This window comes from Rhinolophus hipposideros (assembly GCF_964194185.1).
Source record: "Rhinolophus hipposideros genome assembly, chromosome: 11".
NCBI classification, from domain to species: Eukaryota; Metazoa; Chordata; class Mammalia; order Chiroptera; family Rhinolophidae; genus Rhinolophus; species Rhinolophus hipposideros.
Window position 1 is genome coordinate 51200885 of NC_138057.1, and position 24919 is coordinate 51225803.

The 24919-nt window shown below is 52.8% G+C and overlaps 4 protein-coding genes across 28 annotated transcripts; 2 read left to right on the forward strand and 2 right to left on the reverse strand.

Moving 5' to 3' along the window:
* Positions 1-3399: 3399 nt before the first annotated feature.
* GALT (galactose-1-phosphate uridylyltransferase) lies at positions 3400-6963 on the forward strand. Of its 4 annotated transcripts, XM_081065299.1 has the most exons (11): positions 3400-3560; positions 3858-4027; positions 4251-4326; positions 4417-4465; positions 4593-4722; positions 4865-4921; positions 5083-5205; positions 5491-5623; positions 5726-5809; positions 6126-6280; positions 6534-6958. In XM_081065299.1, the coding sequence occupies exons 1-11, from the start codon at positions 3479-3481 to the stop codon at positions 6612-6614; spliced, it is 1140 nt and encodes a 379-aa protein (XP_080921425.1). In that variant the 5' UTR covers positions 3400-3478; the 3' UTR covers positions 6615-6958. The 4 variants fall into 4 exon arrangements, with proteins under 4 accessions (XP_080921425.1, XP_080921428.1, XP_080921426.1 ...); XM_081065302.1 differs by lacking the exon at positions 4593-4722 and having other exon boundaries at positions 6534-6963; XM_081065300.1 differs by lacking the exon at positions 5726-5809 and having other exon boundaries at positions 3434-3560; positions 6534-6957.
* A 1423-nt stretch (positions 6964-8386) lies between these two features.
* Positions 8387-24716, forward strand: IL11RA (interleukin 11 receptor subunit alpha). 19 transcript variants are annotated; one of them, XM_081065378.1, is made up of 15 exons: positions 8406-8471; positions 8930-9195; positions 9333-9443; positions 11437-11533; positions 11821-11881; positions 12585-12754; positions 12884-12998; positions 13153-13185; positions 13271-13437; positions 14100-14263; positions 15038-15179; positions 15518-15637; positions 15751-15847; positions 16099-16181; positions 24100-24681. In XM_081065378.1, exons 4-15 carry the CDS (start codon positions 11437-11439, stop codon positions 24123-24125), a joined length of 1275 nt encoding a protein of 424 aa, XP_080921504.1. In that variant the 5' UTR covers positions 8406-8471; positions 8930-9195; positions 9333-9443; the 3' UTR covers positions 24126-24681. The 19 variants fall into 19 exon arrangements, 17 of the variants coding, with proteins under 17 accessions (XP_080921502.1, XP_080921495.1, XP_080921496.1 ...); XM_081065381.1 differs by lacking the exon at positions 24100-24681 and adding an exon at positions 16677-17155; XM_081065371.1 differs by lacking the exon at positions 24100-24681 and adding an exon at positions 16677-17155 and having other exon boundaries at positions 12585-12691.
* Positions 17195-17882, reverse strand: CCL27 (C-C motif chemokine ligand 27; the record flags this gene model as incomplete). The annotated part of the gene is given in 5 exon segments (XM_081065384.1): positions 17195-17342; positions 17538-17546; positions 17548-17621; positions 17625-17668; positions 17813-17882. Coding segments are annotated over 5 exon segments (345 nt in total).
* On the reverse strand, positions 20995-22035 carry LOC308504545 (uncharacterized protein; the record flags this gene model as incomplete). 4 transcript variants are annotated; one of them, XM_081065387.1, is made up of 4 exons in its annotated part: positions 21991-22035; positions 21560-21627; positions 21275-21334; positions 20995-21151 (listed from the first exon to the last, which is right to left on the reverse strand). In XM_081065387.1, exons 2-4 carry the CDS (start codon positions 21604-21606, stop codon positions 20995-20997), a joined length of 264 nt encoding a protein of 87 aa, XP_080921513.1. In that variant the 5' UTR covers positions 21607-21627; positions 21991-22035. The 4 variants fall into 4 exon arrangements, 3 of the variants coding, with proteins under 3 accessions (XP_080921513.1, XP_080921512.1, XP_080921511.1); XM_081065386.1 differs by lacking the exon at positions 21991-22035 and adding an exon at positions 21917-21960; XM_081065385.1 differs by lacking the exon at positions 21991-22035 and adding an exon at positions 21814-21960.
* Positions 24717-24919: the final 203 nt, after the last annotated feature.

Sequence of the window (24919 nt, forward strand, 5' to 3'; positions counted from 1 at the left end):
AAATTACTTACCCTGAATAATACAGAGCAAAAGACATGTTACAGTGTACTGGGTAGGTAAGTATACAGGCTGGGAAGATGGACTTTTTTGAGAAACTATGCCAAGAAGGGGAAGATAAGGGATTAGCTAGAGGACAATGCAGAATTGAGGGAACATTATTATTATTTTTAATTGGCTCTGGTTTCTGAGACACTTTTGAGTTGACCATTCTCTGAGAACACTAATTAGCAGGGACTAGCCAAAAAATCTGTCTTCTCCTACCCTGTTCCAAGCAGAGCCCTCTGGGACTATCTAGGTGTGCAGTTCCCCTATTTGATCTTTCAGAAATCTCCAGCACACACTATTTAAAAACAAACAAACAAAACCCCAAATTGTCCTTTGGCCTTGAAGGGTTTCAGAACAGACCTCCCTTAAATATGCCACTTTGTAATGTGAGTTATTTTGAGCTGAAGGCAATTGAGACCTTGTGGGCTCATGAGAAATTTACCTTTCAAAGAATTTAAATTTAGGGCCTTACCCATAATAAGAGTTATTACCGGAAATAATTTCGTGACCTATCGATATGGCAGGGAAACTTCTAATTACTGAATATCTGTACTTATCCTGCAATGGATAAGTCCCTATCTGAAGCACCAAGGTGCTTTACCTCATTATTAGTTTAGAATGCCAAATATACCTCATTTTAACTTTCTGTCTCTGAACCTTTCAGTACGGGAGTCTATGACTCTCTCATGTATGGTTCCCATATATACATAGGTAATTAAATTTGGGTGTTTTCTCTTGTTAATCTGTCTCCTCGATTTGATAATTAGACCAGCCTGAAAAACCTACAAAGATAGGCTCCTCCACAGCCTTAAGATGGTCTAAAGAAGGGAAATAGGGGCTGGGGATCACAGCCACCTTCCCTAGATATCATAGAAAAGAGTACACCTCTGAGATCTTGGAGGGAAAGGGCTGGATGGGTCCCGTCTCAGCCATTCTCTTCTTCCCCCCAAAAAATGACCTTGGAGAGACACAGAGAAAGGAGAAGTTTGGCGATAGTCCTGAAGAGATGTTTTTGAAGAGAGCTAGGAGTTAGTTGGCATGATCCAGGGAGTGGCACTGAAGCACTGGTGTTCTTGGGAGAATGGGGCTGCCTCCAAAATCCAGTCACTCAAACAACAAAGACAGCGGAGAGAATAGAAAAGCAGATCTTCTATCCCCCCATTTCCCCCTATACTATGAGCAGCCAGTGAGACAGGTAATTCCCCCCCAACACACACACACACACACACACACACACAAACACACACACACACACACACACACTTTCTCAGCTCTCTGCTCCCTGCCCCCTACCTAGTGGCCTCTTCTGATTCCAGTCAGAGGACCCTAGGGCAGAGATTAGGTAAATGACCAATGACCCAGTTTTTGCATATGAGCTGCAAAACACCTGGCTTGGCCTGGCCTGGCTTGGGGGAAGGGTCCTCCGTGCTACTGCCCAGCTTCTAGTTCACTAGATTTCTGTCTTGAATATCATTAAAGTCTTAGGGGAATTTTAGAGCCGTGGGAAGAGACTGGAAATTTAGGTTCAAATTGTAGCATGGCCAACTCATCCTCTGGGTGACCTTGAGGCCTCTGTTTCCCACTGTGAAATTGGAAGGAGGTTCAGACAATATTTTGATGGCTCTATAAAAGTGCCAGGGGAAGAATTAATTTGAATTTTTTTCTAATATTAGACAATTGGTTTGATCCAAGGAAAAGGTGGAGAAGGGACGGGGATGTGTAATGTGTAAACACCCCTGACCCCACCCAGATGGTGGCTGGAGCTACTGATAGTCCTGTCCTTTCCACATTTTCAAATTTCTTGTAGCCCTCTTACCTCACCCTCTTCTTGTGCTTTTGGTGTGTGGGGGGTGGGGGGAGTGAGGGTGGAGAGAGAGAAAAAAAGAAAGCATATGGTTATGTTGATGAAAAAAGGGTCCACACCTTTAGAAAGTTTGAGTTTATTTGAGCCAAATTTTGAGGACATGTATAGAAGCAAAATCTCAACAGATTGAGAAAATGATCTGGAAAATGGCAGTGTTGTAGTTCCTTTTTAAAACACTTTTTTTCTTCTTAAATTGGGGAATATTGGGGAACAGTGCATTTTTCCAGGACCCATCAGCTCCAAGTCAAGTCATTGTTTTCAATCTAGTTGTGGAGGGTGCAGCTCACTGGCCCATGTGGGAACAGAACCGCTGACCTTGGTGTAATGAGCACCGTGCTCTAACCAACTGAGCCAACCAGCCGCCCCAGTTTTAGAGTTCCTTTTTTATGTTTAGAATCAAAGGAGAAAACCTAAGGGAGGTACGTGAAATCCATTTGTGGTATATTAAGGAGGCAGGAAAAAGCAAAGTGGGGAAATCTTTAGGAGTGGATAGAAAGTAAAATGTAGAAACACATACTTCTTTTACATTGGTGGATACAGGATAGTTATTAATTAGTATTTACAGCACATAGAGATGGTATGTAGGGAAAAAGATAACAATGAGGGTTTCTGTGATCTTGTGCAGTTGTGCATTTGAGGGGTCTGGAAAAAAAATTACTCTGGCATTTCCAAGGTATTCTAGATGCATAAGAACAATGGATGGAGAGCTCACTTAAGGTAAAAATTGACCTTTGCTGAGGAAGCTATGTATAGGCTTGGGCGGTGACTACCCACTGTAACCTGTCCAGTTAGCAATTTGTGATCCGACCATCATCTGTAGTTACTTTTGGTCACTGAGCTTGTCAGACATGCCATGTGCCCCCTCTTCCACACTAGCTTGCTTGCCAGGTTTATTACATAGTCCTTTTTTCGTTCCCAGTTATTAGTATTTTTTCCCTAAATCTGTTTCTGCTACCTGGTGGCAATGAAGTACGGTTATGGTGAAGTACCCATTCCTCCAGGTAATACTTGAGGCCAGGGTTCAGCTGAAGCAGATCAATGCCTGTGTCGGACCCCCCCCCACCCATAGCCACTGAGCAGGTAAATGAGGTCATTGTGGATCCAGGGTTTTATCCGTACTTGGCCCTAGAATGTAAGCTCCAGGAGGGCAGAAGCCATGCCTGACTTGTGCACACAAGGGCATTTTTTTGCCCCATGTGGGGACTAGGTGGCTGACACAGGGGAGATACATACTCAGTAAATATTTGCTGAATAAATGACCAAATAAATACTATAAAGAAATCTTGTAAGTGTCCTGGAGCCAAAGGATCTTCAGTAAGTAGGTTTCACAGAAGTTTTTCCAAGCTACTGGCTTTGGCCCTGGAGTGGAGGGGGAGTCACCAAAGTCACCCCCTATACAGCTAGACCGCCCTGAGCCACACCCCCAGGTGGATGGTCGGCCCCTCAGGCAGTCACGTGCCGGAGACCGGCCAATCATCGGGGGGCAAGGCGGGGTTTGGAAGACCTATTAATGGGTGACAGGCAGCTGGGCATACGTTCCAGAAGATCTCTCCCAACAACTGTAGCCTCATGTCGGGCAGCGGAGTGGGTCCTGAGCAGCACCGGCGGGGGTCAGAGGCAGACGCTACCGCTACACCCTTCCAGGCAAGAGGTAACTGCAGGGTGGGCAGGACTCACTAGGACGCGGAGCCCAGCCCTTCCTTTCCTTAGGAAGTTGACTTCCTTACCCCCAGGTCCGCGCGCCCGCCCCGCCAGGCCCGCGCGGCGGAGACACTCCCTAGTTGGCCTGTAAGTTACTTGGCGCTGGGAATGCCCAAGCCCGGCCCTTCGGCTCCTGAGCTGGACGGGGCGGAGAGGATGTCTCCGAGTTTGGGCCTGCTGGTGGGTGAGACCCAGGAGCGAGAGGGGAAGAGAGCTTTGCTGACTGATCTTTACTCTTTGCCCCCAGAGCATCAGCATATCCGCTACAACCCGCTGCAGGATGAGTGGGTGCTGGTGTCAGCTCACCGTATGAAGCGGCCCTGGCAGGGACAAGTAGAGCCCTCGCTTTTGAAAACAGTGCCCCGCCATGACCCCCACAACCCTCTGTGTCCTGGTGCCACACGGGCCAATGGAGAGGTGAGCCTTTAGAGCCTACATCTGCAGGCTGGGCCAGGGCATGTAGCTCCCCCTTAGCACCACCCCTCACCCACAGGGTAGTGGACTTCCTTCTGGGTCAGATCTCATCAAGTCTTTTTGAGCCCAGAGTCCCCACCTTCTTTTACACTGTCCAGCCCTTGAAGTCCACCAGATGAGCTGTGGCATGGGGCAGCGAACGCTTCTATCCCATCCTTGTCTGTAGGTGAATCCCCACTACGATAGCACCTTCCTGTTTGACAACGACTTCCCAGCTCTGCAGCCCGATGCACCCAATCCAGGTAACTTCGCTCTAGCTGCTGTTGGAGGGAAGAGAGGGCGGACCTCTTGGGGGTACTTCTGTGGCAGAGAATGATACCCTTTTATCTCAGGACCCAGTGATCACCCCCTTTTCCAAGCAGAGGCTGCTCGAGGCGTTTGGTAACTATGGATTTCCTCTCTTACAACCTCCAACCCAGGGCCTGGACTGAGCACCAGGGTTGGGCCCTGCCCCTAGCACAGCCAAGCCCTGTATTTCTGTCATCCCTCCCTCCCTTCCTCTGCTTAGTAAGGTCCTGTGCTTCCACCCCTGGTCGGATGTGACGCTGCCACTCATGTCAGTGCGTGAGATCCGCGCTGTTGTGGATGTGTGGGCCTCAGTCACAGAAGAGCTGGGTGCCCAGTACCCTTGGGTGCAGGTCTGTGAGGTTGCCTCCTCCCGCTGGATGGGCAGGGAGGAGGTGGTCCAGCTTTAGTTCTGGTGTGGTTTGGAGGGTGTGGTTTGGAGGGATTGAACTGGTGTCTTTTTGGCTACCAACGCTCTCTACCCCTACCTGATAGATCTTTGAAAACAAAGGAGCCATGATGGGCTGTTCCAACCCCCACCCCCACTGCCAGGTAAGTGTGTGTCAGAGGCTCTAGTGGATTTCTAGGCTGAGTCCAAGCCAATACTGTGGGGAGTGGGAGAGGAGCTGGAGTACAGGGTGGGGCAGAGTGTGCTACTGATGTGGAGGCTTTGGCGTGAAGGAGCTGCCTTCTCTGTTCCTGTTCCTTGACAGGTGTGGGCCAGCAGTTTCCTGCCAGATATTGCCCAGCGTGAGGAGCGGTCTCAGCGGGCCTATCAGAATCAGCATGGAGAACCCCTGCTGATGGAGTATGGCCACCAGGAGCTACTCAGGAAGGTGGGAGAAAGCCAGGCCCTGTCCCCAAGGAGCCCCTAACCTACCTCACCCCAAAAGAGAGAGGTGTGTGAAGGAGACGGGTAGAAGGGAAGTAGCGGAGAGACTTGCTAGGAGGCCATAGCAATAATCTAAAGGAAAGGGGGTAGTGACTTAGACTAGGGTGGTAGTGTTGGAGTTGGTGAGAAGCCATCAGATTCTGGGCACATTTTTAATTCTGCTTCCCTTGCCTATTTGCTGACCCCCAACACCTGCCTTGATGACCTCCTCTCTATTTGGTCTGCCCAGGAACGTCTAGTTCTAACCAGTGAGCACTGGTTAGTGCTGGTTCCCTTCTGGGCAGTGTGGCCCTTCCAGACACTGCTGCTGCCCCGTCGGCATGTGCGGCGGCTGCCTGAGCTGACCCCTGCTGAGCGTGATGGTAAGTCTCCCAACTAGGACCCTGGGGCCAGGCTCTGTATGAGGGTGGTTCTGGTAGGGCCAGCATCTAGGCCCCTGGCTAAGAGTCAGGCTCTGATTCTAGATCTAGCTTTCATCATGAAGAAGCTCTTGATCAAATACGACAACCTATTTGAGACCTCCTTTCCCTACACCATGGGCTGGCACGGTGAGGTTTTTTGAACACCCATATATAGCCCCAACATCATTTCTGGGCTCCTGTGCCCCACCCATTGGACTGCAACCCTCAGCAGTCCTTGAAACTCTTACTTGGGGAAATGTCCAGTTTAGCGCTGCTGGAAATGAGGGTGGAGCAGGGAACTTGGTGAAAATATGTCTCCCAGTCTTTCAATGTCTGGTCTCCTCTCTGGCACAGAATACTGGGAGATGTAATTTTCAGGTACCTAGCCTGGTTTGGGGGTAGTGGCTAGGCTGCAGAACTAAAAAAGGGCCATTACCAGCCATATCTGCCTTCTTCCTGTTAGGGGCTCCCATGGGATCAGAGGCTGAAGCCAACTGGGACCACTGGCAGCTGCATGCTCATTACTACCCTCCACTCCTGCGCTCTTCCACTGTCCGGAAATTCATGGTTGGCTACGAAATGCTTGCCCAGGCTCAGAGGGATCTCACCCCTGAGCAGGTCAGGACTTGGAGCACCCTGGGTCCTCTTTTCTCTCCCATTTCTTCAAGGGATCCCAACAACCATGACCCTGAGAACCTTCATAACCTGGGCATTCCTAGGGAATCAGGAGCTGCTCAATTCCTTCATCCTCTGGTTATTCTAGCAATCCTTATCACCAGCCTCCTGGTCCCACAAGCTCTCATTCAGAACTCAATACCACCATTTTGGGCAGCCCTTACCCTCCCTCTTCCCCTTCCTCTTCCCCTTCCAGGCTGCGGAGAGACTAAGAGCACTTCCTGAGGTTCATTACAGCCTGGTGCCAAAGGACACGGAGACAGCAGCCATCTCCTGACCACGCTAACCCCAGGGCCTTCTGTCTGAAAGTACCAGGGCCTAGGGCTTGGGCAGATGTGGGGTCAATAAAACTGTACTTCTCAAACTTTAATCACAAATTCAACCCCAGAGGAATGTGATCTCTAACACTAGGAGGTCTGGGGTTAACGGCTGAAGGCATAGCTCCTGCCACAACTTTTCTTTGCCTGCAGATGTGCAACCACTTAAGGATACCAAAATTCCCCTCTACATCTCTGAACAAAATGAATACTCAGTGTTATGTCTGGCATATAGAGTTTTTTACTTCTGGAGTAACAAAACCATCTCAGTTAAGGAAACTGATTAAAAATCCTGTGTTCTTGTGTGTGGCTGAGGCTTTGGGAAAGTAAGAGCCCCCCCCCCCTTGCCACCACCCCTAGGGTATCAGCTCACTAAGCTTGGGCCTGAAGTTTTGGTGGGGAGCTGGTTAGCAGAATCCTGGTCCCAGTGGTCAGTGGCCAAACCCTGGGCCGCTGGCCAGAACCCTGGCTTTGTGAGTGGCTGCAGCTTGGCTCTGCTCCAGCCCACAGGGGCTGAAGGCGGCTAGGGAATGTGTACATGGCTTTGTGTTCTTGGCTTCTCCAGACTCCAATGTGCGGCACGTATGTGCAGGCTCTGTACACCTACCTCTGTTATCCCTGTGCCTTAATCATTGCATGGGGCCAAAAACAGCTCCAGCAGGGAAGGGGCTGCCAAAGTTAGGAGTCCCAGGGCCTGGAAGGATGAGATGGTTCTTGGAGTGACCCTAGGTCTATCCCCTCCTCTCTGGCCCTCTTTCCCCAGCAAGACTATGTAACTGACAACACTGTATAACCCTGTGGGAACAACAGGCCATGCAATCCAGAAGACCTGATGCCATCCAGTGTCCTCTAAACTTTTAGGTGAGGACAGGGCTTGTGAACAATGCAAGGATGGCCACAAGCTTTTCGTCTCCATTTTCCTCTCAAGGGAATTGAGTCTCTGGGAGGGGAAATCAACCAAGGGCAGACAGTGATGACCTGGCCCAGGAGAACCTTGGCTATCTTCCTTCCTGCCCAGGGTTCGTTCGTTCTTGAGACCCTGGAGGGGAAGGGTCTGGGATTTGGAGTGTTGCCCTGATCTGGGAGGAGCTCAGATAGACACGGTACACATCTCCCTTAAGCCCCCAGTCACTGGGGGATGGATGAGAACACTGGATGGGTAGCTGGTTTGTTAAGGAGCACACACACGCGCGCACACACACCCTACCCCTACCCACCTACCTGACCCTATACTTCTGATTGGGCTGCATTTTGGAATCATCTGGGGAGTTTTAAACAATACTGATGCTTAGGTCCAGCCTCCAGAGATTCTGATTTAATTGGTTTGGAGTGTGGCTTGGCAATTTTAAAACCACAACGTCCAACAACGTTTGAGAACCAGTGCCCTACACCAATCCTTCGTTATCTTATCTGGAGTCGGGCACCTTCAGCTTCTCCAGTCACCTGCCCAGTGGCTCCTGAGCCACCGAACTTCAGGCTGTTTGTGGACAGTAGGTAGGGGGAGGGACCTGAGAGATTCCAGTCCTGGTGTCTCAGGAGGACAGGCCTTCAGGCTAGAACTCAGGAATCCAGCCCCAGACTGTCCTGCCCGCAGCCTCTTCAGTCTGGGACAGGACAGGAAGTGTCCGGCAGAGGTGGGGGTGGAGGTGATTGGCAGTTGGAGGCTCCAATGGGCCGAGACCCTCCCTATTTCACCCCTCTCCTTCCATTGGTGCCTGGGCGGAGCCGCCCCTACTGCGGGGGCCCCAGGGCGGGAGAGAGTCGAGGCCCGGGCAGAGGGCGAGGGCGGAGGGCGCTGGCGGCGGAGGCCGCGGAAGGTGAGGCGTGGTGGGGCCCGCGGGTCTGCACGAGGACGCCTTCCAGGGGAGGGTGCGGCAGGGTGGTGACGATCTGAAGGGCCCCAGGTGACTGATGGGCTGTCAATGAGTGTGTGACTGTGAGGCTGTGTGTGACGATGCCAGTGTGTGAGGCTCCGCGATTGAGTGTCACTTCGTGCAGCTGTCAGCTAAAGTGACTGCGTGTGTCAGTGTGCGTGAGGCTGTGCAAGTGTGGGATTAAAGTGCGTATCTGTCCATGTGCAGTTTTGGTGAGAAACTGGGTCGTGTTTGTGTGTGAGACGGCCTGTGACCACATAAAGGAATGTGTTTTGGGAAAGTTTCAGACTGTTTCTGCCAGTGTGAGAGGGGGTGGCTGCGTTTGTGTGCACCAGTGTGACTTCAGGAGTAGTAGAGCCAGAGTGAGACTTGTACTATGTGTGTGTCCTGTGTCCTAACAGACTGTGTGGAAGTGGAGCTGTGTTCCAATCTGAGGGACCCACTTCAACAGCCAATGGGACGAACCTTGCCACTGAGTGTCCAGCGTAGACAGACCCCTCCCAACACACTTGGCTTCTCCTCCTCTTCTCTGTGCTCAAGTATCCCTGTCACCGATCCACGGCTCCCTATCTTCTATTTCCCTGCCTGACTCAGTTTCCTTATATTTCTTTTTCTCTCCTTACTGTTTGTTGTCTTCCTAGAGCTATGGCTCTGGGTCTCTTTACAGGTTAGTCTCCCCACGTATCACTGTGTGTCTGCTTTTCAGTTCTGCCTCTCAGGTTCTCTGCATGTCTGTCTCTCTGTATCCCTGTGCCTGACTCCTCTGTTCACCTTTGTCTCTGGCTACCTCGGGGCCTGTAACAGTGACGAATGTGGGATGTCTGCCATGCTAAGGGGTCCCTGGAAGAGGGGCCTTAAACCATGACGAGGAGTTGCTTTTAGGGAGTCCTATGACCCCATCCCAGGAGCAGAGTGGTAAGTATGCATGTGACTGTGAAAGGAAGAAGATGTGTGTCTGTGTGAGTCTATGGGTATGTGTAAATGTAAATGTATGAGTCTGAGTGAAGATATCTGAGTGTATTGGTGTGACTGTGAGTAGCTGTATCTGAGTGTGTTTGAGGGTAAGTGTCGGTCTTGTGTATCTGGCACCAAGGGACCAAAGGCATTTCCTGGTGCTGGGGCCCAAAGAGTGGAGGGGGAGGTGAGAAATGGCTGGAACATCCAGGGGAGGAGAAACTGGACTCTCTAGCTTTTCTTTATATCCCCCCACCTGGGGCCTCCTTTCCCCTCAAAACACAGCCAGCTGTGCCCTAAGGAAATATTTGCTAGGGAGTGAAGAGTGGGAGCCAGAGTATGTGTCTGAGTTTTCATTTGATTGTACCCACGTTTGTTGAAAGGGAGTGTCTTTTTGTTGAGTGTACCTAGTGAGTCCGTATGTGAATGTCACTGTGTTTGGCTGTGTGAAAACACGGGAATCTATTCCTGATAGGGACATAAGCAGCCCTCCTTTCCCTCTTGCTGGCTGCGCCTGTGGCTTCCTTTCCAGACTGAGGGGAGGCCTCTTCCCTTCCCAGGGCCTTGGTAGGAGGAGGGTGGGAAGGGAGGAGGAAAGAGCGGGGAGGGGGCCTGGCCAGGGGTGGCTAAGCTCCAGGGCCCAGAGGGGCGGGGGCAGGGAAAGGGAAGGAGGGGATGATTCTGGGGTCCCAGAACTGAGTGGCTCTGAGACGGGTGCTGTAGCTGGTGGGAGGAAGTCCTGAGGCCATGGACACTCAGCCACTGGGATCACCAAGGTAGGTGGGGCTGAGCAGGGTAAATGTGGCTGGGGGGCCAGGGATGAGCCACTGGACACCCAGGCATAGAGACACGTGGAGGCCCCTGCTCTGCTCCAGTTGGGAGGGATCTGTGCTCCTCTTCTGAAGCACCCCCACCCCCAGGGCCCTCTCCCCATCTGCCCCTTCTCCTGTCCACATGGCCATTCCCCACTGCCCTCCTTCTGCTTTCCCCCATCCAGAATCCCTCTCTCCTAGCACCCTCCAACCCCCATACATACATAGTTGGTTAGTTCCTCGGCCTTCCTGAGTTTCTGCTGCCCCAGCCCAGACCTCACTTCACTGAATTCCCACCACCTGCCAGTCCTGCTCTCTGATTATCTTTTGGTCTTGTGGCTCCAATTCTAGGCCCCTGTCCCTGCAGACTTCCAGCTCCTCTCAGCCTCCTCTCCCTTCCCCGCCACCCTGTCTCCATCTACTGGCTCCTCGCCCGCCCCCAGCCTCTGGCAGCAGCCAGGGCATCTGGATCTGCTTAACTACACAGCCTCAGCCTGCACCCTAGCCCCATCCAGCCTCATAGGCTTGAGACCAATAAGACTTCAGTCGGCCCAGATGAGTGGCCCAAGGAGCCAGAGCAAGGAGCCAGGCCCACGCGAGAAGAGGCTTGGCATGCAGAGCAGGGCTAGGTCCCATGGCAGGAGGACAGGATGGGCTCAGACCCACCATGACAATCCTTGGGTGATGAGGGATGCCTCAGGTCAGTCAGAGGCAATGACTAGCCCTGGGCCAGGTGGATACCGGAATTCCCAACAGTTGGATTGGAAGAGTTAATGCGAGAGATGGAGCTGGTGCCAGCTCTTGGTGCCAGGGGTGGGCACCAAGGGTGGTGTGGAGGATGGGGGCGGGGCAGTGCTGGCACAGTCTGTCGCCTCTGGCTTTTGTTCTGGGCCCTAAGCCCAGGACTGAGATGGAGAGTGTATGTGTGTGTGTGTGTGCGTGCGCGTGCTTCCACACATGCAGCACTGTGTGTATAGTAGAAAGTGGGACCTTAGATCAGATCCCCCAGTGATTTCTGATATTTTTACCCCACTCGGTACCTCAGTTTTCCTGCTAAAAGCCCAGTTTGGAAGAGGAGGAGGCAGGCTTTAGCGTCCCACATCTGGAATGGGGGATTGCTGACACTGCCTTTCTCCTCACAGATGAGCAGCAGCTGCACAGGGCTGAGCGGGGTCCTGGTGGCTGTGGCTACAGCCCTGGTGTCTGCCTCCTCCTGCCCCCAGTCCTGGGGCCCCCCAGGTGAGAAGAACCATGTTCTATGACCCCCAACTCTGACTTGTGACTTGCCACTCTCCCTGGGGCCCCTTCCCATGCCTAACCTGCGACTCCCAGCCCCTGGCGTCTAACCCGGCAACATCCCCTCTCTACCCTGTCCTCTGATTTCTGTCTCTAGATTATAATATGATACTTTGACCCAATGACCCCACCCAGGGCTTAAAAGTCTGCTCCTTACCCTGTCACTTTCACAAAGTAGGTGCTTGGGGAGAGGGAAAGGAAGAGCCTCTCCTTAGAATTGCTCTCCACAGGGGTCCAGTATGGGCAGTCTGGAAAGTCCATGACGTTATGTTGCCCTGGAGTGACTGCTGGGTAAGTGCCCCACCTGCCTGTTGGGCTGATACTCATGGTCCTTTCTTGACCCTGCCCAGTCATCATGGCCCTCCCCTCCTTGCCCCCTGTGTCTGCAATCCTCACCTCTCTATCTGTCCTAACCCTTAAACCATAGGCCCTGGGGTACAGCAGTGCACAAGCCAGGCAAGGTGTTGGCTCTCGCAGAGCTTATATCCTGGTAGGGCAGACAGACAATACGGAAATAAGAATCTGCCAGGCAGTTACACCTGCAGGGCAGAAAAATCAAGAGAGTGATGTAGAAGAGAATAGCTGAGTGGTTCTCTTTTATTGGTAATCAGGGAAAGCCTCTCTGAGGAGGTGACATTGAAGCTGATTTGTGAAGGTCAGGAAGGAGGCAGGCAGGCAGCTTGGGGCAGCAGAAGCATTCCTGATAGAGGGACCAGTTAGTGCAAATGCCCTGAGGTGGGAATGAGCTCACTCTTGAACAGAAAGAAGACCAATGGGACAAGACAGGACCAGAATGTAGTAGGTGATGGGGAGAGATGGAGTAGCTGAAGAAGAAAAGGAAGGCCTGGGCTAGATCACCAGAGGCTTTGTGAGCCCGCAAAGGTAGTTTGGGTTTTATTGTAAGCACAGTGAGAAGCCGGTGGAAAGCTGTGGCATAGTCTGACCTATACTTTAAATCTTGCCTCTGTCTATCATCACCTCATCTCACCCCCAGGGCCCCGGTGTCCTGGTTTCGGGACGGGGAGACGAGGCTGCTCCAGGGACCCGACTCTGGGCTAGGGCATGAACTCGTCCTAGCCCTGGCAGATAGCACTGACGAGGGTACCTACATCTGCCGGACCCTGGATGGTGCACTTGGGGGCATGGTGACCCTGCAGCTGGGCTGTGAGTTGGGGAGTATTGGGTGACAGTGATGAGACATAGGGCTCCTGAGGGAATCAAGGTCCTGAGTAAGCCCCCTGGGCTGGGAGGACTGGGGACTTCTCAGTCTCCAGCTGTAGCCTCTGCCTCTAGACCCCCCAGCCCGCCCTATTGTCTCCTGCCGAGCAGCCGACTATGAGAACTTCTCCTGCACTTGGAGTCCCAGCCAAGTCAGCGGTTTACCCACCCGTTACCTCACCTCCTACAGGTGTGTGCATAATTGCCTGTGTAGGTCTGTATATTTGGGTGTGTGCTGGCACAATGTGGGGATGGGAGCCAGGGAGGAAGGTCCTGAGGAAGGCCTCAGAGGGAGAGAGGACCTTCTTTTCCTTCCTTACCTCACATGGCCCCCTCCCTTCCAGGAAGAAGACAGTGCCAGGAGCTGATGGCCAGAGGTAGGACGCGAGGGAGAGGCTGGGGGCTCCAGCTGGATCCCACAATGAGCATTTCCAAAGCTCAAGACCACATCCTCCCTCCTAGGGTGAGTCCATCCACCGGGCCCTGGCCGTGCCCACAGGACCCCCCAGGGGCCACCCGCTGTGTGGTCCATGGGGCAGAGTTCTGGAGCCAGTACCGGATCAATGTGACTGAGGTGAACCCCCTGGGAGCCAGCACACGCCTGCTGGATGTGAGCTTGCAGAGCATCTGTGAGTAGCCACCCCCAGAGTTCAAGATCCCCACCACAGAGACCCCAAACAGACTCCAGTGTACACATATCCCCCCAGGCCTGCCAGAACTCCCAAACAGTTCTTTCCCAACATAGACCCTGTTTCAGTGCACAGATGGCCCCCACGGAGACTAATAAGCCAATGAGATCAGAGCCCAGGAGGCAGGTTTATCTCCGCCTCTAGAAGCAGCTGCCATGACCCGCTCCTCACAAGTTCTTCCTGGTTGCCTATCCTTGGAGCTACCTCTGCTTCTAGGCCCTGAGCTGAAGGCAGCCACATCAGTCCTCCCTGTCCTGTGGAAGCCTTTACTGGTCCCTCCTTCCTTCTGATCTGTGCGTGGTAGCGGGGCTCTAAAGCTCTGGCTGAAATTTGGGCCAACTCATCTTCTTTGGATGAAAGCAGAATCACTCTTGAATTCAACAAACCTTTCAAAAACCTGTCCCCAGATCCCAGCTCATGTTATAATAGGGATGACAGACAGGTCCTGAGCCTAATGGATGATCAGGCTTAAGATTTCCCCACCCCCCCCTTGGAAGCGCCTCCCTCAGGTACCTTTAGGCACACACCTGCCTTCCTTTGGGAGATGAGGAAGGGATGGGTACCTGTCGCTTGCCCTTACTTTGTGTCTCCACCACCTTCAGTGCGTCCTGACCCACCCCAGGGGCTTCGGGTAGAGTCCGTACCTGGCTACCCGCGCCGCCTGCGTGCCAGCTGGATGTACCCTGCCTCCTGGCCCCGCCAGCCCCACTTCCTGCTCAAGTTCCGGCTGCAGTACCGTCCAGGCCAGCACCCTGCCTGGTCCATGGTGAGGCCCGGACCAGAGTGTGTCCCAATTTGGGGCTACGGGTCTTATGTCTGGTTTCATGGTCCTGCATGTTCTGCATGGATTTCTGCAATGGCAGGTCACTGAAGCCGTCACCTCCCCCTGCAGAGTGCTCTCCATGGGTCAGGCTTTGTGTTGGGTGCTGGGGTTGCAGCAGGGACCTACAGACCAAGCGTCCGCTCTTCGGGGTAGTATCCCTGAGGAAGGCTTCTCTGTGAGAAGACAGCACTGGCTTTTTAAAAATAACTTTTCTAGGAAAAGTGCTTTTCATCCAGAGGTACATCCTCATACAAACACTCATATATATACACCCAGGTAAGGATAGTAGTGAATTCCTACCTCTGGAGATAGCATCAGGTCTGGGGAGTGGCTGCCTCGGATAATAACCAATACTTATTGAGCACTGTGTACCTGCCAGGCCCTGAGCTACACACTGTACGTGCATTATCTTGTTTAGGTGTATTCACCTCTATTTTACAAATGAAGAAACTGAAGCACAGAGAAGCCCAAGGTCACCCAGTAAGATTTGAACCCAGGCAGTCTGATGGCATAGCCTGTCTATATAACCACTATGCACTTTTGTCTTCCAAACACTGGGTGTAGACCTGACACCACCAGCCACCCGACGTGAGGCCCAGATGGCTTCACCAGGATGGCAGGGACAGGCCTGGGGGGAAGGGGTGCTGGGGCTGGGGGACAGGTAGGCTCAGCGCTTATAGCTTGAATAATGAGGCAATGAACCATCTTCACTGCTAGGTGGAGCCAGCTGGCTTAGAGGAGGTGATTACAGACGCTGTGGCTGGGCTGCCCCATGCGGTGAGGGTCAGTGCCCGGGACTTTCTGGATGCTGGCACCTGGAGCGCCTGGAGCCCAGAGGCCTGGGGGACTCCAAGCACTGGTGAGATACAGAGCCAAAGGAAAGGGCAGAGGCCCCGCCCTTCAGCATCTATCAGTTGGACCAGTTGGCAAGAACCAGGCTGCTTGGCACATGCCCGGTCCATGCGGCCTGGCAATTGTTATCCCAGGCTTCATGCAGGGTTGCCTGCAGCCCTGTCCTAGTTTAAGCCCTGCCCCTCAGCCCCCACCCCTGCTACATCCCCAGAAGCTGGCCCTGCCCTTGCAGGCTCTGCCTCCTACGTTTTCTTGTGTCCAAGCAAGGCCCTGGCTTGTCCGCAGGCCCTGGCCTCTGTCCCTACCCTGCATGGATAATTCTCCTCAGGTCTTGCCTCCCTTCAGGGCCTCTACCAAAGGAGATACCAGCTGGGGGTAAGCCATACACGCAGCCAAAGGAGAACCCTCAGATGGACAGCCCTGCTCCCCCAAGGCCCTCCCTCCTGCCAGACCCAAGGCCACTTGGTGAGCTGGGGTAGATGGGCAAAGGTGTTAGAGGATGGGAAAGCCCCACAGAGAAGGAGGCACTGAGTTTGGCGAGGCTTACTCTCACAGTGGCATATGACCCTGCCCCTCAGACCACAGGGACCCCCTGGAACAGATGGCTGTGCTGGCATCTTTGGGAATCTTCTCTTTCCTGGGATTGGCGGCTGGGGCCCTGGCACTGGGGCTCTGGTAAGTGACTGCCATTGGTGCCTCAGCCTCTGATCTCACACAGACCCTCTGATACCCATAAACCACACCCTTTCCCACCCCTCATGACTTCCCACTGAACCTGTCTCATTTTGGAATTACTCTCCCTTCCACACCCTAATCACTTCATGATTCTCACTGACTCCTCTCCTGACCTTTTACTAATAAACCCTTTTGGAGGAGACTGAGATGCCCTACAGTGTCAGGGAGATATCTGCTTTTTTATGCTTCAGGCTGAGACTAAAACCGGATGGGAAGGATGGACCCCAAAAGCCTGGGTTCTTGGCCCCAATGATTCCAGTGGACAAGCTTCCAGGTGTGTAGGAACTCCAGGAGGTTTGGACACAGAGATGTGTGCTCTCATTTTGAGTGTCTGGATTAAGTCAGATGACCCAGTCACTGTGAGGATGTTGGGTCTCCTCATTCTTATGATGTCTAGGCTCAGGGATCGGCCTTTCATTCTTGAGTCTGTGGGCTCAGAGTTGGGTCACTTCCCTCTCTTGCAGGCTATTGGGGCTTCTAGATGGACTCCCTCCTCATTTTTGGTGTGTTAGTCTCAAAACTGAATATCTATCCTTATTGTTGGGGTGTATTGGATCAGACTTTGGTCCCCTCCCTTATTCTTGATGTGAATGAACCCAGACCTAAGTCCACTCCTTCACCTTCAGGGTGTTGGGGTTCACTCAGAGCTGGGCTCCCCTATTCATTCTGAGTGTTAAGCTCAGAGCTGGGTCTCCTCCCTCATTCTCAGGGTGTCTGGGCCAAAATCCAGTCCTACTATCCCCCTTGATTTGCCTCCTGATTTTTCTAGGAGCCCCAGACCTGTAGAGGACCCAGGAGGGCTTCAGCTGATTCTACCTATAACTCCATTTTGCTGGTGTGGATGGACGGACAGATAGAACCCAGGCAGGACAGTGAATCTCCATGGGTGTATGGGGTCTCAGCTGAAAGTTCTGTTTGGAGCTCATTTCTATGAGACTCTTGTTGCAAACTTGCCAGATGAAAGGTACCTGGACCTCTGATTTCATCCCAGAGCTGGAGGCCCATCAGCAGAATGTGTGTAGGTGTGTATGTCAGTGTCCATGTGTGCCCATGTGAATGTGAGGCAGGAAACATTGTTCTCTGCATGTATGTATGTAGGTGTAGTGTGTGTGGGTCCCTGGCTCTTGGCCTTGCCCCTGGTCGGGATTGTGAAGGTGTGAATAAAGAGAATGAGGAGGTTCTTCTGTTTATTGATGTCTTCCAGATTCAGATTCAGGGCTCACAGAATACATAGAACTTGGAGACCACAATCAGAGACTGTTGTTCAATACTGTTTTATTGTTTTGGCTACTGGGGTCCCTGACCCATTTTCTCTATCAGCCCAAAATCCAGGTTGGGCAAAGTCCCCTGGAGTCTCCTCCCTTGGTGCTCAAACCACCGAGCCAGGCTGAGGTTCTGGGGATGGATACAGACGCTGCGTTGAGACAGGTGAAGCCTAGGAAAGGTCCAAAGCCAAAGTCATAGTTTGGGGATGAGGTTAATTAGGGTCCAGGGGTTAGGGCAAAGTCCAGATGACAACCTGAGGTGACATCAGAATTAGCAGTTGGGACTGGGGTTGGGATCAGCATCAGGGGTTGGAACTGAGGACAGAGTCAGGGGTCAGTATCAAGGATAGGATCAGAGCTCATACAAAAGCCTATAGGTGACAGTCCCCATCAGCCTCCTGCAGTGCCACCTGGATGACCTTCTTCAGTAGCTTGTTTGAAAGCAGCTGTCAGTAGAGCTGAGTATAGCAGGTAGTGCTGGGTGGCAGTAGCACTGCTAGGGGACAGTGGGGCCATGTGTTCAGAGGGCTCCTGACCCAAAACCCTTCCATCAGACAGCTGGAAGTTGGATTTCCTGGGCCCCTCTTCCTTTCAGCCCATTCACCCAGATCCTTAGCCTACTAGACCCCCAAGTACTCACCTGCTCCAGGGTCTGGGCTCAGAAGCAACAGTAGCAGCAGGAGGCTGATGGTAGGTGAGGGCCCCTTCATTGCCGCTCAGCCTGGATACTTTCTTCTTTTTCCTCCTTCTCCCCTACCTTTTATTTGGGTACTTTTTACCTGGGGCACCAGGTGAGTCAGAGGCAGGTGAAAGATGTATTGCTGATTCTGTGACACTCCTGCCCCAGACCCGTGCCATAGACCCCCTCTTTTTCTAGGAGTGCCATTTCCCATAGGCTCATAAGTGCTGGGCGGAGAAGCTGGGGAGAGGGGTGGTGCATGACTGAGGACTGATGGTCCAGTAACTGAGCAAGGGAAGCCAAGGGTCCTCAGAGGCATTCAGTGATGGACATTCACACTCACATACCCATAGTTACACATTCAGTTACACCTCAGTCACTCCATCACCCTCACATGGTCAGACAACCATTGACAGAATTATACAGCCCCAGTTATACTCAAAGTCCCACTCCCACACAGTTGTGTTTTCACAATCATCCAATCACACAGTCATACTAGCACACAAAATTCTGATGGATAGTTGGTGGTATGGGAGCAGAGGGCAAGCCAGCACCAACTTGCCTTCATTTTCCCCTCCCCATTTCCTGCCCTAGCCTGCTTATTTTATCAGGAGGAATTGATGGGAATGGATCCCTAAAGCAGGCCCTTCTGGCTGAGGAGGTTTCTTGGCTGGGGCCAGTCACATTCAGAGAAGCTGGGAAAGGTCCTTTTTGGTGTTACTGGGAATGCCTTGGGCATGCTGAGGTGGGGGCTGCTGTCCCTAGGAAGATGAAACGGGGAGGAAGGGTGGGGTGGATAAGGAGGGCAGATGAGGGAAGATAAAATGTCTTTGGTGCCACATTGCTGCTGCTGAACAGGTAAAAGACCCAAGAAATCTTCCTGTTTTTGTCTAGTCCTGTCCCAGAAACGCCAGGCTCTTGCCAAAAGGGGCTTGGGGTTTCCAGACTCAGTTCCTGGCTTATTGAGACTTCAGACTCAAGAGATCAATTACCTCTCTTTTGTTCTATTCAAATTCCAGCCTCTCTCCACTGTGGGCCTGGAGAAACATCTCTCTTCCCCACCCAGGTCCAGTAATACCGCTTTCAACAACCTCTCCACCCTCTGCATCCCACCTTCTTGCTAAAGCACCAACCTCCCATCTCCTTTCTGTCTCTTCTCTCCTAATCCATATCCAGCCGTCACTCTCCTTTTCCCTTCACCCCCCAACAGAACACCTCCTCCTCCTGTCCTTTCCAGGAAGCTAGGAACTGCCTAGGGCAGGGGCAAGCTGCTAAGTTTGGTGCCTCTGGCACCTTGAAGAATTTCCCAGTCTTGGTCTGGGGATTTCAACCCTCAAGTCCTGCTCCGTATTTGAAACATAAACTGAGCCATAACCCAATAATTCAGCTCTTATCTGGTTGTTGCAGGGGTGCCTTCTGCAGCCTTTTGCTCTGTGCCAGCTAGCTTCCATGGGGCAGGCCTTTTGGGAGAGGGCCTCACACTTTCCCTGGGCATCTCATTCTGCTGCAGGGCTGCTGCAACAATCAGAAGGGACCATCAGCTCCAAGAGTAGGGACTAGTCTCCTTCCCAGGCTGAACAACTGAAGCTTCTCCCTCCTGTGCAGGGTGACGCTTAAAGGCCCTTGGAGTTGACTTGTAGGTACTCGGGAATTGTGATAATTTCTGGTGAGGTACAGTCCCAAGGCTGCACAGGCTACTCCACTTTTGACAGGATTCTTAATGTAGACATTGTGATGAGATGGCTCAAGACTCCAGGTCCATTTTTGAGGGTGGCCACAACCCACAGACATCTTGAACTTCTAGTGCCAGAGGCCTTAGGATCTTTCTCCCACCCTCGTCTGGACTTGTGCCCCAGAGCTTGGGTGCAGCGACTGAGGTGCCGTCATTTTTTTTTTTAACTGGGGAATATCGGGGAACAGTGTTTTTCCATGACCCATCAGCTCCAAGTGAAGTCGTTGCTTTCAATCTGGTTGTGGAGGGCGCAGCTCAGCTCCAAGTCCAGTTGTTGTTTTCAATCTAGTGGAGGGCGCAGCTCACTGGCCCATGTGGGGATCGAACCAGTGACCTTGGTGTTATGAGCACTGCGCTCTAACCAGCTGAGCCAACCCGGTCGCCCCGAGGTGCCATCATCTTGTCACAGATCTCCATCACCTGGCTGGCTGCCACACACTTCATGGTCTCTCATGGACCAGTCAGTGCAGAGACCTGCGAAGGCAGGAAATGAATTCTTCCTGGTATGCATCCATCTTTCCCCTTCTGCTTCTCCACAGATAGGGCCGAATCTTCTCTTTAGCCACAACCTGCTGTGGCAGGGGCAGCCCCAAGCTGAATGTTAGCTTTGCCTCTACCCACAAACTGCCTGTCTCTTTAAAGTAAAAGCTATCCTCTGGTGCCTTTTCTGGTGCTGCAGCCAGTCGCTAACTGAAAGCAGGCCCCCCGGAGTTCCAGCATGTTAGGAGTTAATGGGTCTCAGGCCAACTGGGTGACAAGACAGAAAGGGGTGCCAGGGAACAGTGTGGCCCTTGGGTTCTCCTAGGGAGGGAGCAAGGACTGCTAGGTGGGCTAATGTCAAGTATGTTTAAACTTGGGATCAGACTGGAGGAGCTGGAGTTTGGGATATTAAGTACAGGAAAGATCAACAGTCCCAAGTCACTCCCCTGTGGCAGGCTGAGGGAGGCCGCTTCTAGCAATCTTCCTCTCCTCTCATAGCTTACTTCCACAACTCTGCGCTTAAAATATTTTCGACCCACTCCCAGGAAAAGAAGATTCTCTGGACAGTTGGCAAAGGCCTGGCTAGGAGGAAGGTGGTAGCAGAGAGCTGGTGTGAGAACACATCAATGTGGAAATAAGCTTGGGGGGAAGACCAAGCCAGGACTATCTAGTTCCCTTCATATAGGCCACACACAGTAGTGGGATACGTGGGGGGCGTGGGAGCAGAGGGTGAAAGGCAGTCACTGATAATAACCGGAGGCTTGATACTGATGAGGGGGCCTTAGGAATAAAAGGGAGCTGGACATGGAAGGGCACCCTATTTGGGAGGGAGGACTTGTCAGTTAAGGACACAGCCAGCATGGAGTGGGGGCTCCCAGCCCGAATGGTGACAGCGGCGACAGAATCAGGAGGGAAGGACAGTGGCTTCGGTTTAAATCTTTAATGCACCGGCTGGCTGGGTAGTGGCGGCGGGGGTGCGGCGTGGGAGGCCGCGACCCGAGCGCTGAGGAACAGGGCCCAGGCCGCTTGACAGACAGCTCATCAGACCCCGCAGAGGCTCCAGCTTCTGCTCCCGGGGGTGCGCCGAGCTGTGGGGCGACCCGACAGTGGCATGAGGCGGGGCGGGGACTCCTGGATTCCCCCCGATCCGTCCTCCGACCGTGAGCCTCATCCATGCCGGGGGAGGGTCCGCGGTATGGCAGGCCCCTCACCTCCGCTCCCTCCGCCACATGCGCAGCCACGGGAAAAAGTAGAAGCAGCCCCAGTAGATCCTGCAGAGAGAGGGCGGAGCCGGGCCGGGCGGGGCGGGGCTGACCCCACAGACTCCTCGGACGTCTTTTCAAGGCCCCACCCCGCCCCTTAGAGGCGGATCCCATTACAGCCCACGCCCCTTTAGGGGCCCCACCCCTCCGGCTCCTCCGGCCCCCAGAGAACTCACGCCCTTCCCCAACCCGAGGGGCTAGGTTCCTCCTCCGCAGAACCCCGCCTCCACTCACTCCTCCTCCGCCTCCAGCGCCACCTCGTATCTCCTCAATCCCGACATGTCCCGGGCTCCAAACGTCTCCTGGGGAGCGGCATGATTGGATCAAGGATTCCCCAACCCCCGCTCCTTTTCTTTCCTTCTCAGGGCCAGTCTATTTCAGGTAACCTGAGGCAGGTGCCCCGGGAAGCCTCAATTGCCACATCGGGGCAGGGTGGGATTAGAGATTTTGGGAGGCACTAGACGTTAAGGAATTAGGAGGTCGGTCACCTTGGAGGCCTGGGGCATTTAGGGGGTCAGGGCGAAAGGCACTGCGGACATGAGGCTGGGATATTTAGGGCCCCAGGTGAGGATTTTCGGGGGCTGGGGTCACCTGGAGGGGGGCTGAGGGGTCGGCGCAGCCTAAACTCCCGCCCTCCCTGCTCCACCCCGGAAACAGACCGTTACCGTTACGTCACAGGGACTCGTCGTGCACCAGGGGTGGAGCTTGCCTATTACCCGGAAGGGGCCGAGTCAGCGGAGGCGGAGTCAAAAATGTCACTAGAAGGTGGAGCCAGGGCCTATCACTAAAGGGGCGAACTTGAGGTTTATTACTAAGATGCGAGGCATTGGACCCTCTTTTATAGGAATGAAGTCAGATTTTGGAGTTCCATCCTGGGAGATGGACACCTCAGTAATAGGCATCAAGAAAAGATCTTTGCGACTCTATCCAGTGCTGTTTTTTTCCAATTCCCTCTCCTACTCTCAATCTCCCTGGCTTCTGCCCTGATGATTGCCTTTTTTGTCTGCCCTATTCCACTTGTATGACCCTAAGCTGAGGCGGAATAGGCCACAAGAGAGGACCCAGTCTAGACAGGCCAGGCTATGGAAATATTTGTTGGCTGAGTGGCCTTTGCCAAGTCACTTAATGGCCAAAGGGTCATAGCCCTTTCTCTCTGAGCTGAGACCTACATTCCTGTGATTTTTGTTCCTGAAGTCATTCATTCAACAAATATTTATTGAGTGTCTGCTACATGCAGGCCCTGTGCTGGGCATGGGGATACAGCAATAAAGAAGACAGGCACCATAGTCTCTTCCTTCAGAGGGTTTATCATCTGGGTTGGAGATGTGGGGATTAAAAGAGAAAATCAATCATTACAATAAACCTGGCAGACTGGCTAGGGACAGTAGAGGGTATTGTAGTAGAGCCCAGAAAGAGCAATTAGCCCAGTGTAGGAGTTTGGAAATAGCTGCCCCAGTTGGTCTTTGGAGGGAAGAAGGGAGCCTTATGGTTGAATTGTAGGAGAGAGTTATCAGAAATGAGTGAAGTGAAGGTTCCCTCAGGCTGAAGTCTAGAGAATGGATATACCTACTCCCTGTCCCCATCCCACCCTCTTTCTCCCTCTCATACCTGTCTTCCCCTGCCTGGGCCACAAATAGATAGTTGACAGACAGATCCATAGGTACCAGTTGGGTTTTATTGGAAGCATTGCTGCCTGGGTGTGGAGGAGAAGATGTGTTCCCACCAGACTCACCCTCTCACTCACTTTTTCTGGAGGAGGAAGGAGAGGCACGGTCATGAGCTGGGGTCTTGGGCAGGGGCTCAGAGGGAGGAAGCAGGGCCAGGGAGGGCTGGGCTTGCCTTGGCAGAGTTTGTCTGCAGTCTCTGGATTATACGGTCCACCCAGAGTTGATCTGGGGGTGCTCAGAGCTGATGACCCTCAGCGTGGTAGAGTCAGAGGTCAGAAGGAATAGAGCAGCCCTGGAACTTAGCTTCCTCTAAAGCCCTGGTGTGTGGGGCAGAAACTCAGGACCACGTCTGGGAACCTGTTTTAGGGGCTTACTTGTGGGAAGGGGCTCACCAAGGAGAAGGGAAGTAAGATGGTGAGCATAGGCCCCTGGGGAGGTGATTGGGAGAGGAGCAGATCAGTTACTCTCCAATCTCCACTCACAGGACAACAGTGCCCTGCAGTCATCCTTGAGGAGGAGATAGGAACAAAAAGACACCAAAAAGATTCCCAGGAATTGGGTGTTGGTTCACCTCAGAGTTGTTGGCATCACTCAGAGCTGGGGTTGTAGGTGTTAGTGTTAGGACTTGCGGGACTGTAAAGTGGGAAACCCACAGCCCTGACTGAATCCAATACCACCGCTTTAGTGTTCCTCTCTCCCCTACCCACGTGCACTGTCTTCTTCTGCCTCTGGAACCCCAGGCTAAAGGAGACAGAGCCTCTGAAGAGGACAGCCAGAGCCCTGAGATCCATCCAGGCACTGCCATGTATAGGAACACCTGGGGCACAGGCACATCTGCATCCCACAGGTGCCCACACAGGACACAGGCACACCCACACCACACAAGCCCAGGTGTAGACTGAAGAGGAACACACACAGTGCACGGGTGTTCCCACAGTACACAGCGACACCCAATCACAAGGGCACGCCCATTCGGTACATGTACACTCTCAGGTTCACAGACATACTCAGACGTGGTGAGTTGACCTGATTTCACCATTTTCTTCACAGGCTCCCAGATCCCTGCTATGCCCCACACCTTACCATTTTACCCCCTCTCCTTTCCAGGGGAGACCAAGAAATCAGTATGCTGAAGAGACCGGTACTGTGCAGGAGGCTATGGAGGACAGATGGAGAAGGACAAATGGTTAGAATCTTTGGAAGCAGCAAGTCTATGGGTTGCAGGAGCCCTTCTGCTTGTGTGGAGCCTGTGTGAGACTGAAAGCCTGGGTAGGGGAGAATAAGCAGAAGAGTGATGGTGTGGGTGAGGGAGTCTATGGTGGTCCTGTGAGTGTGTGTGTGTGCCTTTGTGAGGCTATAGCTCTCTCCTATTTATGGCCCCTTGAAGCTTTCATTTTTTATGTACAGAAATTTCTTCCCTTCTGTTGTGTAATAAATAATTTGACTGGCCTTTGTCCCTGGTTTCTGAGAGGGAGACTCTAAATCTTTGGAATTTCCCAAGTAATAGGAGTGTCTTTGTTACTTCTGAGCCTGCTGGATCGTACCTTGAGTTTATGCTAAGAGATGAGATGATTTAGGATGGGGATGGTCACCAGAAAGACCAACCATCTCATTGGAGAGTTGGCCCAACCTCTGGGGGTGGGGGCTGGAGATTGAGGTCAGTCATGTGGCCAACAATTCAATGATGCCTATGTAATGGAATCTCAATAAAAGCTCTGGACACCAAAGCTCATGGAACTTCCTGGTTGGTGAACACATCCATGTGCTGGGGACGTGATGTGTCTCGTGTGTCTCTGGGGAGAGAACATGGAAGCTCTGCATTTGAGACCCTCCCAGACTTTGTCCCATGTGTCTCTTCATTTGGCTGTTCCTGATTTTATCCTTTTTAAAAAAAGAATTGTAAGTATAGCACTGCTGAGTCTTGTGA